General features: G+C 40.8%; 2 protein-coding genes across 3 annotated transcripts in view; both read left to right on the plus strand.

Moving 5' to 3' along the window:
* The window catches only part of LOC112245506 (peroxisomal acyl-coenzyme A oxidase 1-like), a 34,272-nt gene extending 24,942 nt beyond the window's left edge, over positions 1-9,330 (plus strand). For both annotated transcript variants that reach the window (XM_042302449.1, XM_042302448.1), the window contains exons 9-14: positions 1,567-1,757; positions 2,912-3,088; positions 3,359-3,464; positions 3,655-3,798; positions 7,036-7,242; positions 7,594-9,330. In XM_042302449.1, the coding sequence (XP_042158383.1) occupies positions 1,567-1,757; positions 2,912-3,088; positions 3,359-3,464; positions 3,655-3,798; positions 7,036-7,242; positions 7,594-7,644 (876 nt within the window). In that variant the 3' untranslated portion in view covers positions 7,645-9,330. The remainder of the gene's footprint in view (positions 1-1,566; positions 1,758-2,911; positions 3,089-3,358; positions 3,465-3,654; positions 3,799-7,035; positions 7,243-7,593) is intronic.
* A 444-nt stretch (positions 9,331-9,774) lies between these two features.
* The window catches only part of LOC112245816 (inactive rhomboid protein 2), a 42,243-nt gene continuing 34,284 nt past the window's right edge, over positions 9,775-17,733 (plus strand). The window contains exon 1 of the mRNA XM_042302462.1: positions 9,775-9,919. The gene's annotated coding sequence lies outside the window, so the exon portion shown is untranslated. The remainder of the gene's footprint in view (positions 9,920-17,733) is intronic.

Here is a 17,733-nt window from a genome sequence, read left to right on the forward strand (position 1 = left end):
CCTGACTAGGAAATATGGGATAACACTGCACTCACTGAAAATAGTCTTGAAATGTTTAATCTACTTTAAGCAGCAGAAGTCTAATGGGGGTGTTTCGACAACAGGCTTCATCGGTGTTAATTCTTTAGTCTAAGACGTTGGGGGGGTGCTAAGCTGGCATATGGAATTGTTTTAAGATGGTCATACTATGGATCATTTAGCTGTTTGCTTTTTAATTTTAAACAATTATTTCATCAAATATTTCAAATCAAATCAAATTTATTTATATAGCCCTTCGTACATCAGCTGATATCTCAAAGTGCTGTACAGAAACCCAGCCTAAAACCCCAAACAGCAAGCAATGCAGGTGTAGAAGCACGGTGGCTAGGAAAAACTCCCTAGAAAGGCCAAAACCTAGGAAGAAACCTAGAGAGGAACCAGGCTATGTGGGGTGGCCAGTCCTCTTCTGGCTGTGCCGGGTGGAGATTATAACAGAACATGGCCAAGATGTTCAAATGTTCATAAATGACCAGCATGGTCGAATAATAATAAGGCAGAACAGTTGAAACTGGAGCAGCAGCACGGCCAGGTGGACTGGGGACAGCAAGGAGTCATCATGCCAGGTAGTCCTGGGGCATGGTCCTAGGGCTCAGGTCCTCCTCCTCCGAGAGAGAATTAGAGAACGCACACTTAGATTCACACAGGACACCGAATAGGACAAGAGAGGTACTCCAGATATAACAAACTGACCCTAGCCCCCCGACACATTAACTACTGCAGCATAAATACTGGAGGCTGAGACAGGAGGGGTCAGGAGACACTGTGGCCCCATCTGAGGACACCCCCAGACAGGGCCAAACAGGAAGAATATAACCCCACCCACTTTGCCAAAGCACAGCCCCCACACCACTAGAGGGATTTAATTTGGCTTTTACTACTAAAACCTATAGAAACATATTGAATAACACATTCATAATGTCAAAAAGGACAGTCAAAAAAAAGTATCATAAGAAACGAGTTTACCTATTTAACGCCTTTTTTGGGTAGGCAGAAAACGTCCTTCAAACTTCAATTTGTTTTTTAAAACCGGTACCAGTTATCTTCACAGGAGTTTGTAGCCCAACCGGTTCGGACGCTACCAAACAGAAGTACACACATCGACGGTACCATCTTCAGACTAGTCTTCTGACACTTGTGGGGGTTGTAGAGACAAACTGAGAATGTGTTCGTGAGAGTCTCGACTTTCCATAGAGTGGTTTGGACGCTACAGACGTTTTCGTGAGAAGATGCGACACTGGCGTATGCGGCGGATTGAGACACATCCAATGCAAGAAACCGATATCTCTAGCTTAAACTGACAGATTTTTATGGGGATATTTTGTTGTTATGTAACTTAGATTGGCGCACCGATGCGTCAATCAACTCTCTAGGGGGATTAAACAAAAGATCCTCATTCATATTAACAAATGACGTCACTTTTAATTTGCACCTTTTCTGTGCCAATATAACTGTGCCCTGTGCCCATCCTCTACCATCCTGTGTCAATATAACTGTATAACCCTGTGCCATCGTCTGACCTGTGCCCAGCTCCATGCCCTGTCCGCGGGCCTGAAGGCCTTCACCACATGGACGGCCAGCGAGGGCATCGAGGTGTGTCGCATGGCGTGTGGCGGGCACGGCTACTCCCGCTGCAGCGCCCTCCCAGACATCTATGTTAACTTCGTGGCCACGTGCACCTACGAGGGAGAGAACACCGTCATGATGCTGCAGACCGCTAGGTAGGTACACACACACTTGCACACGCACGCACACATGCAGACGCAAACACCCACTCGCACACACAAATATAAGACACAGATATGACACACACACACACCGTGAAATGACACATTCTTTCCTCACTGAATCAAAAACATCAATTAGTCACATTATACATCTCACACAAACACACATTACAATGTATTCCAATACTTGCAAGTCAGGGCTCATAACCCCAGTATTAAAAGCTATTGTGTGATATTGCGCCCTGCACATCGAAGGTAGTAATTATCAACAAAGCATTGATCTGTCTCCATGTTTTTGGGAGTGTGTTCAGTGTAAGCACTGCTAAGTGTGAAGTGTACAGTGGAAAGGGTGATTGGGAGTGAGTGAGACTAGGACCAAATTAATGGGTGTGTATGAGTTTTTGTGTCCTTAGTTGGAGCTGGGTGGTAAACAGCGTTTTACTATATACCAGTATTAAAGCATGGACCGGTTTGGATTTTTACTTTACCTTACATACTGGTATTTCAATGCTTGGTTTGTTAAATGTAAATAACTGAGTGATGAAACTTGAAAAATGGTTGCAATTGTCCGTTCTTACCGCCAGTAAGAGACTGCTAACAGTTCAGATCTGATCATTTCCTAGCAAGAGCTTCAGGTGCGCACATGTCATTTTGTGGTATGAATAGGCTAGGGACTGTGAGGCAGTGGGGGTTCCAAAAGCACCTAAGAAATCAGCACAATGCCCTTTGTGGCGAAAGTAAGAACTGCCATTGGAATCCATTGAAAAGACATGGTCAGAGGAGAATTAGTACTTTCATAAACGAAAAGTTACTTTGTCACAATAGAGGCATACAAAGACGAAAACAAATATTTTACAGTGTGGAAATTATAACAAATGAGTAAAGGAAATTGATGAAAAGGCTGAAATTATTTGGGGTTTAAGTTTGTATAAAACAATCAATCAGAAGAGAGAAAGACCCATTTAAAACCACTTACAATGTATTTGTGGCCACCCTTTTTATTTTACCAAAACATAAAATACCGTCAAAAATGAGAAAGATAAAGTGATATGATATTTTGGCCATATCTCCCATCTCTACTTTGTCTGTGTGTGACCATCGTGCCCATTCACTGTCTTGCTCACGTGTTTGCATCCCTCACTCCCCAGGTTCTTGATAAAGAGCTACCAGCAGGCGTCGGCAGGCCACCAGCTGAGTGGCATCGTGTCCTACCTGAACGAGTCAGAGCGTAGACTGCAGCCCCAGTCTGTGTCCTCCCGACCCACTGTAGTCAACGTCAATGACCTGGCCAGCCTTGTGGAGGCTTACAAACTGCGAGCTGCCAAGTAAGTGGGCCTACAAACTAACCAAAATGTACTGGTAATAGATTCCATTTAGATATTTGATCTTCGTTAAGTCCCAAAGGGCTGTTCATTATATGGCAGAGACTTCAGAGCAATGTGTTAGTTGGTGCCAAGCAATGCAATGGGTTGAGCTAAAATGGTCGACCAGTTCAGCAAACCAGCACACAACTAAATGTACTTGTACTCTATGGACAGCCATGCATCATTTTTGGTCTAAAGGTTTCCCATGTCAATGCCTCTCTGTGTCTTTAGGCTGGTTGAGGTGGCAGCTAAGAGTATTCAGCAGGAGCTACAGAAGAGAGTCAGTCAGGAGGATGCCTGGAACAACAGCGCTATAGACCTGGTCAGAGCCTCTAATGTAAGTTACCTTACCAACCTGGGATATGGAATGTGTTGTTTTTTGGGAGGGAGCCCCACCCCATGCCTCTTATCTCTTCCCCTCTGGTTCCTTCTTTCAGTTTCTTTTACCTGTCTCATTCCTCCTCCTCTCTCTCTGGTCCTTATTTAACTCTCTACCATCTCTTCTCCTCATCCCGTTTCATCTCCAGGCCCACTGTCACTATGTGGTGGTGAAGCTGTTTGCAGCTAAGCTGGGGGAGATAGGAGACACGGGGGTTCACTCTGTCCTCAGCACCCTGGCCCTGCTCTATGCCCTCCAGGGCATCCAACAGCACAGTGGAGACTTCCTCCAGGTAACCACCACCATGGCAACTGGCAATCACAGACTTATCTCTCAGGGGAAAATAAAGGGACTACATACAGTGGGGCAAAAAAGTATTCAGTCAGCCACCAATTGTGCAAGTTCTCCCACTTAAAAAGATGAGAGGCCTGTAATTTTCATCATAGGTCCACTTCAACTATGACAGACAAAATTAGATTTTTTTTTTCAGAAAATCACATTGTAGGATTTTTTATTTATTTATTTGCAAATTATGGTGGAAAATAAGTATTTGGTCAATAACAGAAGTTTATCTCAATACTTTGTTATATACCCTTTGTTGGCAATGACAGAGGTCAAACGTTATCTGTAAGTCTTCACAAGGTTTTCACACACTGTTGCTGGTATTTTGGCCCATTCCTCCATGCAGATCTCCTCTAGAGCAGTGATGTTTTGGGGCTGTTGCTGGGCAACATGGACTTTCAACCCCCTCCAAAGATTTTTTTATGGGGTTGAGATCTGGAGACTGGCTAGGCCACTCCAGGACCTTGAAATGCTTCTTACAAAACCACTCCTCCGTTGCCCGGGCGGTGTGTTTGGGATCATTGTCATGCTGAAAGACCCAGCCACGTTTCATCTTCAATGCCCTTGCTGATGGAAGGAGGTTTTCACTCAAAATCTCACGATACATGGCCCCATTCATTCTTTCCTTTACACGGATCAGTCGTCCTGGTCCCTTTGCAGAAAAACAGCCCCAAAGCATGATGTTTCCACCTCCATGCTTCACAGTAGGTATGGTGTTCTTTGGATGCAACTCAGCATTCTTTGTCCTCCAAACACGACAAGTTGAGTTTTTACCAAAAAGTTATATTTTGGTTTCATCTGACCGTATGACATTCTCCCAATCTTCTTCTGGATCATCCAAATGCTCTCTAGCAAACTTCAGACGGACCTGGACATGTACTGGCTTAAGCAGGGGGACATGTCTGGCACTGCAGGACTTGAGTCCCTGGCGGCGTAGTGTGTTACTGATGGTAGGCTTTGTTACTTTGGTCCCAGCTCTCTGCAGGTCATTCACTAGGTCCCCCCGGGTGGTTCTGGGATCTTGTGTGGAGCCCCAGATCGAGGGAGATTATCAGTGGTCTTGTATGTCTTCAATTTCCTAATAATTGCTCCCACAGTTGATTTCTTCAAACCAAGCTGCTTACCTATTGCAGATTCAGTCTTCCCAGCCTGGTGCAGGTCTACAATTTTGTTTCTGGTGTCCTTTGACAGCTCTTTGGTCTTGGCCATAGTGGAGTTTGGAGTGTGACTGTTTGAGGTTGTGGACAGGTGTCTTTTATACTGATAACAAGTTCAAACAGGTGCCATTAATACAGGTAACGAGTGGAGGACATAGGAGCCTCTTAAATAAGAAGTTACAGGTCTGTGAGAGCCAGAAATCTTGCTTATTTGTAGGTGATCAAATACTTATTTTCCACCATAATTTGCAAATAAATTCATAAGAAATCCTACAATGTGATTTTCTGGATTTATCTTCTCGTGTACCTATGATGAAAATTACAGGCCTCATCTTTTTAAGTGGGAGAACTTGCACAATTGGTGGCTGACTAAATACTTTTTTGCCCCACTGTACATACTCTAGTATTTGAAAAAAAAAATGTGAATTTCAATGCGACCTAAAGTGGGTCCCTTACTAAAGTCTATATCCATTTTTATAATGTCATGTATGATGTTTTAAGCAAGACATGGTATTACACTCGTACTTGTATAACATTAAAGGAAGATGATCTTATTTTTGTGTGTGTGTATGTATGTATGTGTGTATATATATATATATATATATATATATATATATATATATATATATATATATATATATATATATATATATATATAAAACACCTTTTACATACATGGAACTTTTATATAAAGCAGTCACATAACAGTAATACATTACCAAACAAACTCTTTAACCACACCCCTCAGCCCCTCTCAACCCATCTCACCTATCACCATCATTAAGTTCTAATTTTTCAGAGTAAATAACTCACGGACACTAGAGAAGCTTAACCAAGTTTAATTCTTCCCAAAGGGTTGACACAGCTGTATTCAGACTAAAAAAAACATGTTCTCAACATCACAAGTATATATTCTCCACTTTAGACACCCCTCCTTCTCTCCAATCCTTACATCTTATGGTTCGACAGGAAGAGGGTAACAGGATAATATAACCATTAGTTCTCCCTTCAGGGGATCTGACCTCCTGACCTCAACCCCTCCTTCGCCTAATCCACAGATGTCCTCTCGTCTCACCTATCGTACTCCCGTGACTCTCTCCCGTCCACCCAGCACATTCCACAACCACTCTTGTCTTTCTACAGATCTCACTCCTTTATATACTATGCGTCTGATCTATCATGTCTTTAATAGTTCAAAGTTGACCCAGAATCCAACACCATAGACCATCCTCGTTTGGTTTCTATGTGCCATATATTTTCAAATTGTGCTGTGTGATGTTTTAACCTTTCTAATCGTTTAGTATCCACAGATTGAGTTAAAGATGAAAACCTTTCCTATGAGTATTATTATATTATTTATTGACTGACTATGGCTTTCCAAATTGCCCAACACTGCTATTTGTAAGGTTAATTTTTTGTGCATATCTTGATTTTTTTTAAAAATCATTCCTGAACCTGTGACCAGAAACAAGCTACATAGGGGCAATGCCATAATAAATTATCTATTAATTCTGTCTCTTCGCAGCAAAATCTACAGAGCTGAGATTGTTGTATGCCCCATATATATAGCGTTCTGTTGATGACAAGAATTTTATAATTTATTTTGAAAAACTCTGTTGAATCAAGTATATATTTTTTTTACCAGTTCATAAACCATGTGCCATGGAATCGGTACATCGACAATCTCTTCCCATTTATTTTGCAACCTGTATGGCACAGCTGTCAACTTTCTTGTCCTCAAAGGAAACGGGTATATTTTTCTATGTATGCCAATTCCTTTCAGCCAAGTTGTTTCTTTAATATATGACAGGCAAACAAGTTCCCTATCTTCTCCCTTCTTCCATTTTTGTGGTAATGCTGCAATCAGTTGTCTTCTTACTCTAACTTTCCGATTTGTTTGGTTTGATCCTACATATAAAGGCTCTAACTCGTTTGTCATGACATTTGAACATTTTAGCCTATTTTTGCTTATATATTGAGAACACATTCTCTTTAATAATAACGACCTGACAATTCCTTCCTCACTCCAGACTGGTCTCCTGAGTGTGCCCCAGCTCTCCCAGGTGTCCCAGCGTCTGAAGGAGCTTCTGGCCCAGCTGAGGCCCAACGCCGTGGCCCTGGTGGACGCCTTCGACTACTGCGACGAAATGCTCAACTCGGTCCTGGGACGCTACGACGGCAATGTCTATGAGCACATGTTCGAGTGGGCCCGCCGCTCACCTCTCAACAAGACAGAGGTCAGAGTTCATTGAGATTGCCTTCAAAAAGAGAAACTGAGATGAAGAAAATTAATTTACTGTTTGTTTATTTTAATTTTTTTACCTTAGTTCATGATTATGAACAGGCCATTTGAGAACCATTTACAAGTATTTGTTTCAGATTATGATCAAGAGGCAAATGATCTCTGTGTTCATTGTGTAGTTGCCATCTTTATGTAGGCAAATCTAACGAAAGATTTGCTGTCGTAGTAAGTCTCCTGCAGAGTAACCTAGTCCCAAGGCTATTGCTACCGACAGATAGGGGTAGCCGGTGGGTGGAAGAGACTACCTGCAGAGTACTCAAATTGACCCTCCTTCCTTCTCTTCTAGGTCCACGAGTCCTACCACAAGTACCTGAAACCTCTGCAGGCCAAGCTGTAAGATGACCCCTGAGCCTTCTCACCTGACCCCTCCACTACGGGGACGGGAAGCACACTAACAACACCAATCCAACAGTGGGACCACAACATGGCCGCCGCCCATCCACCAATCGGAAGGGGCTCATTCCACCCATAGGTGGTGGAACATTTTTAAAGGGGAACCATTGGAGACCAGCCTCCTTACCCCACCTCTACTGATGTGCTGCTAATGAATCAATCATTCTACTGGATGTATTAAACTAGTACTTTAGTTTACGAGTTTGATATACCCTGTGCCTAGTTAATGGATTTAATCGAAGGTCTGAGAAAACATAAGATGGAGAGGAAGCAAAACTAGTTTGCATGCGAGGTGGCCTAAAGATGAAGGGGTTTTAATGACTGATCCTTGTGATCTAATCAAGCTCTTTGGATCACATTGCAAATCTCTCTATGTTGAATCCCATTTTTAATCTGGATAATTTCTGATCATGCATGTGACTGCAATTGACACTAATGTACTGTGGATGGTTGTATTTAGTAGTGATTGACGGGTCAGTTGTCATTTGCAATGAGCAACGGTGTGCCTGACTCTTGTCTAGGTGTGAGAGAGTTTGTGGTTGTGGGGTAATGAATATGATTAGTGAATAATGAGTTGATGAGTAAGCTATACCAGTGTGTGATTCTGATACTAGTGATTTGAGAAAAGGGGCCTTTCAATTCTTGTACTTAATACAAACCACTAGTGTATATATGCCTGAGGATGTTTTCTACCATGTGGGGCTTAATTACCAAGAAATGACATGAAAATCAAACTAGCTTGAAGAACAAGGTTGTATTCATTAGGGCACACTGGTAAAATGTCTTGCAATGGAAAGAAAAAAAGAGGTTCTTATAGGACAAGTCCCCCCCCCCCCATCTGTTTCAGTCAGTTTTCTTTCGTTTGGTGCCTGTTGCATTCGGAACAAGTACATTCTTCAGTACAATGAAATAAGTATTTTTATACTCGATTACTGCTGTTGACTTTTACAGTATGTTGCAGATTGATACATGATTGAAACAGTTTGTGGGGAAATTATGTGCCATCGGAATTTGTCTTACTGTAATGAAGCTAACATGGTAGTATTATCACACATGGTCCATGCATATATTTTTGATTTCAGAATATGCTTTATCAATTTATTTTGTGGATTGTCGTTGCAATAGGAGGATGTATGATTATTTCAATGTAGCTACCGCATTTTTGTTGTAACACATTTTTGTGATAGTATAGGAAATCCATTCAGACTGATTGTTTTTAAAAGTGAATAATTTGTCATGCTTAATGATCTTAGTAAAAAAAAATGTAAATATTAAAAACTATCGAATGATGTTCATGGTTTCCTTTAACATCGTTTCGTAGACTGCCAGAAGCAACCACTAGATGGTGTTAGGAAAAAAGTCTAATTTCATAAATCAGAGCCATGTGTTTTCATAACATTTTTACATTTTATTTCAGTGGAATAGATTTACGAGAACCAATTCTACAAATGGATGGAGGATAAAAGATTGAGTGTAGTAATTCATAAGATTATGAAGAGACTATATTAGAGATTATATTAGTACATTAGATTATAACACTGCAATGCATCTGATTCAGAAAATTGTACCTTTTAAGAAATGAACCTGTACTTTTACAATAAATCAATGCATTCTATTTAAAACCTTTGGACAGTGTTTCTCTTGAGTAGATTATTCTTCTGGAATTGTGTTAACTCTTGCATGGGTGGAAATGTCAAATGAAGTGCTCTCACACTTATCCTTTCCATATATTACTATAGCAACACAGGTGACTTTAATGTTAGTTTGCTTTGTTTTTTAGGGGGAGATATTGCTTTTGCTGGGAAAGTCTCATGTCCCCCTCGTTGCGTCGTCATTTAGGGCCATTGTGGTAGGAGTGTCAAGCTTCGGGACTCAAAGAGCAATCAATATTGTCAAGTTATGTATGCCCTTTCACAAACAACAATCATGCAAACATAACCAAAATATATAAAACTATTAAAAGTCCATCAACTGCGGACATAACTGGACTATATACATTTTATTACTAAACCATTCTTGACTTCTATGTGTATCTGTCATTTATCAGATAGGTCAGAGCCTGTCTAGTATTAACTCCGCCCATCTTCGCCGAAATCAGGATATTTGGAGAGAGAAGGAAAGTAACACGATGGTGCTACATTGTATGAATTTTAGGAACATAACTTGTATCTTATTCTGAGCAACACTGATGAAAGCGACGTATATATTTTTCCTTAAAGGTGAGTATCCTATTTTCTCTTCTAATATTTAATAGTTTTTTCAAAATGTGTTTATGATCGAATGTGAGCACAATGTGTGGTTTTGACCAGTCCTCTTATCGGAGTTTCAGACAGCGAAACAATATAAGTGTAGGCGTGAGGAAGTCACATTAAAATGAATTCTAAAGTAATTTATCAATTTCAACATTGGAAATCTCAAAGGACAGCAAACGACATCATGGCACGCGCGCTGTTAAAATGTGAAAACATGCGTATATTCATATTCCATTGTTGCGCTGCCCGGGAAAAATAATTAACTAAAGTAAAATGTGTCAATTCCGTCTTCACACAACATTCGTTCAACTTCCGTCAAACGCCTGCTAACTGGCCTCATGTTAGAATTCCCGTTGGTCTCCCATTTTTCCAGAAAATGTGGGAGTGTTTGGTTTGTTGACACGACACGACAGGATACAGTATCGTTTTGTTTTTGATTATTCGGAAAGGAAACTATTTTGTTAACCTGTTTTAAAAAATAAAATGTATATAATGTATACATGAAATGTCACAAAGCTTTAGTTTATGTACATGTAGCCTAGTAGTGTAGGCTACTTGTTCAAACCCACTCTGTGCTGGATGGACCAGGCAACAAGTTGCTCAATTATGCACGCTCTCACTCACTGTGAGTATGCAGGTCAACATTGTGAAATAGTTGCTACATAATTTACTTGTTGCCGAAGTTATGATATGAATACGCAAACATGCCGTTCGATAGATGTTTGCCACAGTCACTGACTAAACTGTTAGATTAATGTACATGAGTTAACATTTCTTTATAGGGTTAAATAGTGAGAAAGTAATGTGATGAGTATTAGATCTTTATGTAAAGGCTAAAAAATCATTTTAATCCAGTCTGAAATGATTGGTATAGCATTAGTTTATATCAACCGTTGTTGCAGGGCGGAGAAACTGGTAGAATTCTGCAGATAAGTAGTTCAAGATAGTCCTACAATATACAATCCATTCCCCAGTAAGGCAGGCTTTCTTTGAAATGTCTGTATCATTAGTGCTCTTTTATTCATTCAAGTTTCAAACAATGGAGTCTTACAGATCTCTTCCTTTGAATTATGCGTACTGCAGTGCATTTCACTGGGAACAAAGAATGGAATGTTGTTAAGCAACCACACCCACAACAGCTGCATCAGTAGTCTTGAACTGTTAGTTCTGTTACACCACAAGTGCACCTGCTGTCAAGATAACAAAGTGTATGTAGGAGAGCGAAGTGGAACCTATGCAAATGCCTAGGTTGCAGGTTGACACCGTAGGAAAACAGAAAAAGTAAAATGGTCATGGTTGACTGGACTGAGAATCAGAAACAAGGTTGGTTTTCCAGATGAGCAAACATTTAGAAGTGATACAATAGCTAGGTTTTCATCCAATTGGCGACAGATTTGAATGCAAATATTATAAAATCTGCAGAAAAATACCACCAGAGATGTTTCCATCCAACAGACTTATTGAGGATAAAAATTTGACTTTTGCGGTCAAATTCCCATGTGCCGAAATAAAAAGACCATCGCATATTCAACTCTACTGATGGTTTTGACAAAAACTGTTGCGTTATGTTGCAAATGTGCCCACTCTGGTCTTGGCTTGTGTGCTCTAGCCAACAGTTTGCACATACAGTGCAGGTAGGCTACCTACATGATGAGATTATTATGGATAAGAGCAAGATTATTTTTATCTGTTAAATGGTAGCCAATTGTCATCAATATAAGACGGTTGATATTTATTGAAAAGGAGCATCGAGCTCAGAGATGGTAGTTGGTGCACTTTCACCACCCTGTGAAGTTCAGTAATTTACAGTATTTAATCGGTAGCCTAATAAACTGCGTGTTTTCCTGAGTCATAGTGGGAGGACCACACAACATATCATTGTGTAATTCCAGGTTTACTTCGTTATGATGGTTATTTAAATACAGTGCATTCGGAAAGTATGCAGACCCCTTGACTTTTTCCACATTTTGTTACATTACAATCTTATTCTGAAATTGATTAAATAAAACATCTTCCTCGTAAATCTACACGCAATACGCCATAATGACAAAGCCAAAACAGGTTTTTAGAACATTTTGCAAATGTATAAAATAAAAACATACCTTATTTACATAAGTATTCACACCCTTTGCTATGAGACTCAAAATTGAGATCAGATCAAAATTGATCATCCTTGTGATGTTTCTACAACTTGATTGGAGTTCACCTGTGGTAAATTCAAGGTGCACAGCTGTCTCTATAAGGTCCCACAATTGACAGTGCATGTCTGAGCAAAACCCAAGCCATGAGGTTGAAGGAATTGTCTGTAGAGCGCCGAGACAAGATTGTGTTGAGGCACAGATCTGGGGAAGGGTACCAAAAAATGTTTGCAGCATCGAAGGTCCCCAAGAACACAGTGGCCTCCATCATTCTTAAATGGAAGAAGTTTGGAACCACCAATACTCTTCCAAGAGCTGGCTGGCTGGCCAAACTGAGCAATTGGGGGAGAAGGGCCTTGGATAGGGAGGTGACCATGAACCCAATGGTCACTCTGACAGAGCTACAGGGTTCATCTGTGGAGATGGGAGAACCTTCCAGAAGGACTACCATCTCTGCAGCACTCCACTAATCAGGCCAATCACTCCTCAGTAAAAGGTACATGTCAGCACGCTTGGAGTTTGCCAAAAAGCACCTAAAGACTCTCAGACCATGAGAAACAAGATTCTCTGGTCTGATGAAACTAAAGATTGAACTATTTGGCCTGAATGCCCAGCGTCATGTCTGGAGAAAACCTGGCACCATCCCTACGGTGAAGCATGGTGGTGGCAGCATCATGCTGTGAGGATGTTTTTCATCTGCAGGGACTGGGAGACTAGTCAGGATTGAGGCAAAGAACAGAGTAAAGTACAGAGAGATCTTTGATGAAAACCTGCTCCAGAGCGCTCAGGACCTCGTACTGTGGTAAAGGTTCACCTTCCAACAGGACAACAACCCTAAGCACACAGCCAGGACAACGCAGGAGTGGCTTTGGGACAAGTCCTTGAGTGGCCCGATCAAACATCTCTGGAGAGACCAGTAGCTGTGCAGCGACGCACCCCATCCAACCTGACAGAGCTTGAGAGTATCTGCAGAGAAGAATGGGAGAAACTCCCCAAATACAGGTGTGCCAAGATGTTCGCGTCATACCCAAGAATACTCCAGGCTATATGCTGCCAAAGTTGCTTCCACAAAATACTGAGTAAAGGGTCTGAATACTTGTAATTTTTCAGTTCTTAATAAATTCTAAACCTCTTTTTGCTTTGTCATTATGGGGTATTGTGTGTAGATTAATTTGGGAAAAACATTATTTAATCCATTTCAGAATGATGGAACAAAATGTGGAAAAGGTCAGTGTCTGAATACTTTCCTAGTGTGTGTGTGTGTGTGTGTGTGTGTGTGTGTGTGTGTGTGTGTGTGTGTGTGTGTGTGTGTGTGTGTGTGTGTGTGTGTGTGTGTGTGTGTGTGTGTGTGTGTGTGTGTGTGTGTGTGTGTGTGTGTACAGTACCAGTCCAAAGTTTGGACACCTACTCATTCAAGGGTTTTTCTTAATTTTTTCAATTTTCTACATTGTAGAATAATAGTGAAGACATCAAAACTATGAAATATCATGTGGTAACCAAAAAAGTGTTAAACAAATCAATGTATTTTATATTCTTCAAAGTAGCCACCCTTTGCCTTGATGACAGCTTTGCACACTCTTGGCATTCTCAAATGCTTGTATTTCTAGCTATGACAGTGCAGTAATGTCTAAGAAGTAATATAAACAAATGTCACAACATATACACAAATCAAGGAATGTAATTAAGAATATATGGACGAGTAATGTCAGAGCGGTATATAGTGGCCAGTGATTTCAAGTCTATGTATATAGGCAGCAGCCTCTCTCAACCACCTTTATGAGGAATGCTTTTCCAACAGTCTTGAAGGAGTTCCCACATATGCTGAGCACTTGTTGGCTGCCTTTCCTTCACTCATCCCAAACCATCTCAATTTGGTCGAGGTCGGGTGATTGTGGAGGCCAGGTCATCTGAAGGCCATTCCATCACTCTCCTTGGTCAAATAGCCCTTACACAGCCTGGAGATGTGTTTTGGGTCATTGTCCTGTTGAAAAGCAAATAATCGTCCCACTAAGAGCAAACCAGATGGTATAAAATAACGCTGCAGAATGCTCTGGTAGCCATGCTGGTTAAGTGTGCCTTGAATTCTAAATAAATCACTGACTGTGTCACCAGCAAAGCACCACACCACCACCTCCATGCTTCACAGTGGGAACCACACATTCTGAGATCATCTGTTCACCTACTCTGCGTCTCACAAAGACATGGCGGTTGGAACCAAAAATCTCACATTTGGATTCTCACCGGTCTAATGTCCATTGCTCGTGTTTCTTGGCCCAAGCAAGTCTCTTCTTATTGGTGTCCTTTAGTAGTGGTTTCTTTGCAGCAATTCGACCATGACGGCCTGATTCACACAGTCTCCTCTGAACAGTTGATGTTGAGATGTCTGTTACTTGACCTCTGCGAAGCATTTATTTGAGCTGCAGTTTCTGAGGCTGGTAACTCTCAAATGAACGTATCCTCTGTAGCAGAGGTAACTCTGTCTTCCATTCCTGTGGCGGTCCTTATGAGAGCCAGTTTCATTATAGTGCTTGATGTTTTTTTGCGACTACACTTGAAGAAACTTTGAAAATTCTTGAAATATTCTGGATTGACTGACCTTCATGTCTTAAATTAATGACGGCCTGTCATTTCTCTTTGCTTATTTGAACTGTTCTTGCCATTATTTACACTTCGTCTTTTACCAAATAGGACTTTCTTCTGTATACCACCCCTACCTTGTCATTTATATAATATTTGATAATGAAGGTGTTTCTACAGCCATTGCTAGCATAATACATTTTACAGACACAAAAAGATCCTAGACCATGTCGAACGAAACAAATTGTTTGTCGACATTTATAAAATTGTCCTGCCATTTCCTGTTTCCATCAGCCCAGTCGTGACTTTTTTTCCCCCATGCGCCAGGTAATTAATCAGCATGAAATGGTTGGATGGAAACTGGATAATGACCATTCAGGCCTACAGTCGTCCATTCTGTCTTTCCTCCTCCTTGGATTCTATTGAGTCATGCTTGCAATCCCCCTGCCCCTCCTAGGTTTCAGCTCCAGTTCTCAGCTATTGTGCCACAACATGCTTGTCAGAAAGCAGAGCCCTGAGTCTCTCCTTAGGGACATGCCTCTTCCCAATAGTATCTGTGGGCTCATTGGGATTTTTTCCTGCTACTTCATGGTAATGACAATGGGATTTTTTCCTGCTACGTCATGGTAATGACGACTTATGCAAATTCATCTTCCATACTGTCTGACACATCAACCTTTGCTTCGACACGACATAGGAACAGGACCTAAACCTCAACCTGAAAGGACGCAAGGCTGCTCTGGTAGTGGCACTTCGACATATTAACTTTGATTCTCATAAACATCAGAGCATCAGAAGTTCAAATCTTCATCCATTTTCTAATCGATGCGTGCTGACCCAGGAAGGGATCTGACTTAAAATGTCTGTGAATATTGGCGGAATGTCTGTCACAGATTCGAAGTATCCCGCTGAGTCTTCTTCAGATCGCTCTCATCCTCTGAGTGAGCCATATACTCATTCCACAGGCTGGAGGCTGGCTGTCTAGCTGGCTGACTTCCTTCTTGTGCTGTACTGCTCTCTAATGTGGTTACACCCACGACAAGCCAAAATGCATGACATGCCGTGTAACTGGAAAATATCAGCACTGTCCATGTTGGATCTTGTTTGAAAGGTAGCCCTGTTGAGTTTGGTGTCTGTATTCAAAACATTCAAGGCCCTTGAAGGCAGCTAGGGGTCTCGGTAGGGGTGTTGGAGCTGTGATACTTGTGGTAAGCTTTCTGCCATGCATGTTTGGACCTGCATGCATGCTCTGGGAAGTGCAGATTCGGTTTGTTACGGAATACACATTTCCCCTCCAGCTACAGTAGAACACTAACCAAGAATACTGTGACAAATCTCTCACAAGAATTCTCTAGTTTCTCTGAGAAGCTTTCAATTGCTCAAATTGACAGAGTGTCTCATAACTTTGAGTTCAGATGACCTGCCATACTACTGTATTTTTCAACAAAACTTCAACTACTTGATCACAAGGAAAGAACTAACCCTTTGAGCAATGTCATTACTAGAGGTCGACCGATTAATGATTTTTCAAAACCGATACCAATTATTGGAGGACCAAAAAAAGTCAATACCAATTAATCGGGTGATTTAAAAATAAATAAATAATTTATATATATATATTTCAACATACTGAATGAACAATGAACACTTTTATTTTAACTTAATACATAAATAAAATCAATTTAGTCTCAAATAAATAATGAAACATGTTCAATTTGGTTTAAATAATGCAAGAACAGTGTTGAAGAAAGTAAAAGTGCAATATGTGCCATGTATAAAAGCTAATGTTTAAGTTCCTTGCTCAGAACATATGAAAGCTGGTTCAATATTCCCAGTTCTTTAATATTCCCAGTTAAGAAATTTTAGGTTGTAGTTATTATAGGAATTATGAAGCATCAACTATTTCTCTCAAAACCATTTGTATTTCATATACCTTTTGACTATTGGATGTTCTTATAGGCACTTTGGTAATGCCAGCCTAATCTCGGGAGTTGATAGGCTTGACGTCATAAACAGCGCTGTGCCTCAAGCATTGCAAAGAGCTGCTGGCAAATGCAGTAAAGTGCTGTTTGAACGAATGCTTACAAGCCTGTTGCTGCCTACCACCGCTCAGTCAGACTGCTCTATCAAATCATATAAATAATTATAATAAACACACAGAAATACGAGCCGTTGGTCATTAATATGCTCAAATCCGGAAACTATTATTTTGAAAACAAAACGTTTATTCTTTCAGTGAAATATGGAACTGTTCTGTATTTTATCGAACGGGTGGCAACCAACCCTAAGTCTAAATATTGTTGTTACATTGCACAATAGAAGTTGACCGATTTAATCGGAATGGCTGATTTAATTAGGGCCGGTAATCGGCATTTTTGGACACCGATTGTGGCCGATTTGTAATTTTTTTTTTTTATACCTTCATTTAACTAGGCAAGTCAGTTTAGAACACATTCTTATTTTCATTGATGGCCTAGGAACGGTGGGTTAACTGCCTTGTTCAGGGGCAGAAGGACAGGTTTTTACCTTGTCAGCTCGAGGATTCGACCTTGCAACCTTCCGGTTACTTGTCCAACGCTCTAACCACCTGCCTTACATTGCACTCCACGAGGAGCCTGCATGGCAGGCTGACTACCTGTTACATGAGTGCAGCAAGAAGCCAAGGTAAGTTGCTAGCTAGCATTAAACTTATCTTATAAAAAACATTAACATAATCACTAGTTAAGTACACATGGTTGATGATATTACTAGTTTATCTAGCGTGTCCTGTGTTGCATATAATCGATGTGGTGCCTGTTAATTTCTCATTGAATCACAGCCTACTTCTCCAAACGGGTGATGATTTAACAAGCGCATTTGTGAAAAAAGCACTGTCGTTGCACCAATGTGTACCTAACCATAAACATCAATGCCTTTCTTTAAAATCAATACACAAGTATATATTTTTAAACCTGCATATTTAGTTAATATTGCCTGCTAACATGACTTTCTTTTAACTAGGGAAATTGTGTCACTTCTCTTGCGTTCCGTGCAAGCAGTCAGGGTATATGCAGCAGTTTGGGCCGC

Source organism: Oncorhynchus tshawytscha, linkage group LG02 (genome assembly GCF_018296145.1).
Source record: "Oncorhynchus tshawytscha isolate Ot180627B linkage group LG02, Otsh_v2.0, whole genome shotgun sequence".
Classification (NCBI taxonomy): Eukaryota; Metazoa; Chordata; class Actinopteri; order Salmoniformes; family Salmonidae; genus Oncorhynchus; species Oncorhynchus tshawytscha.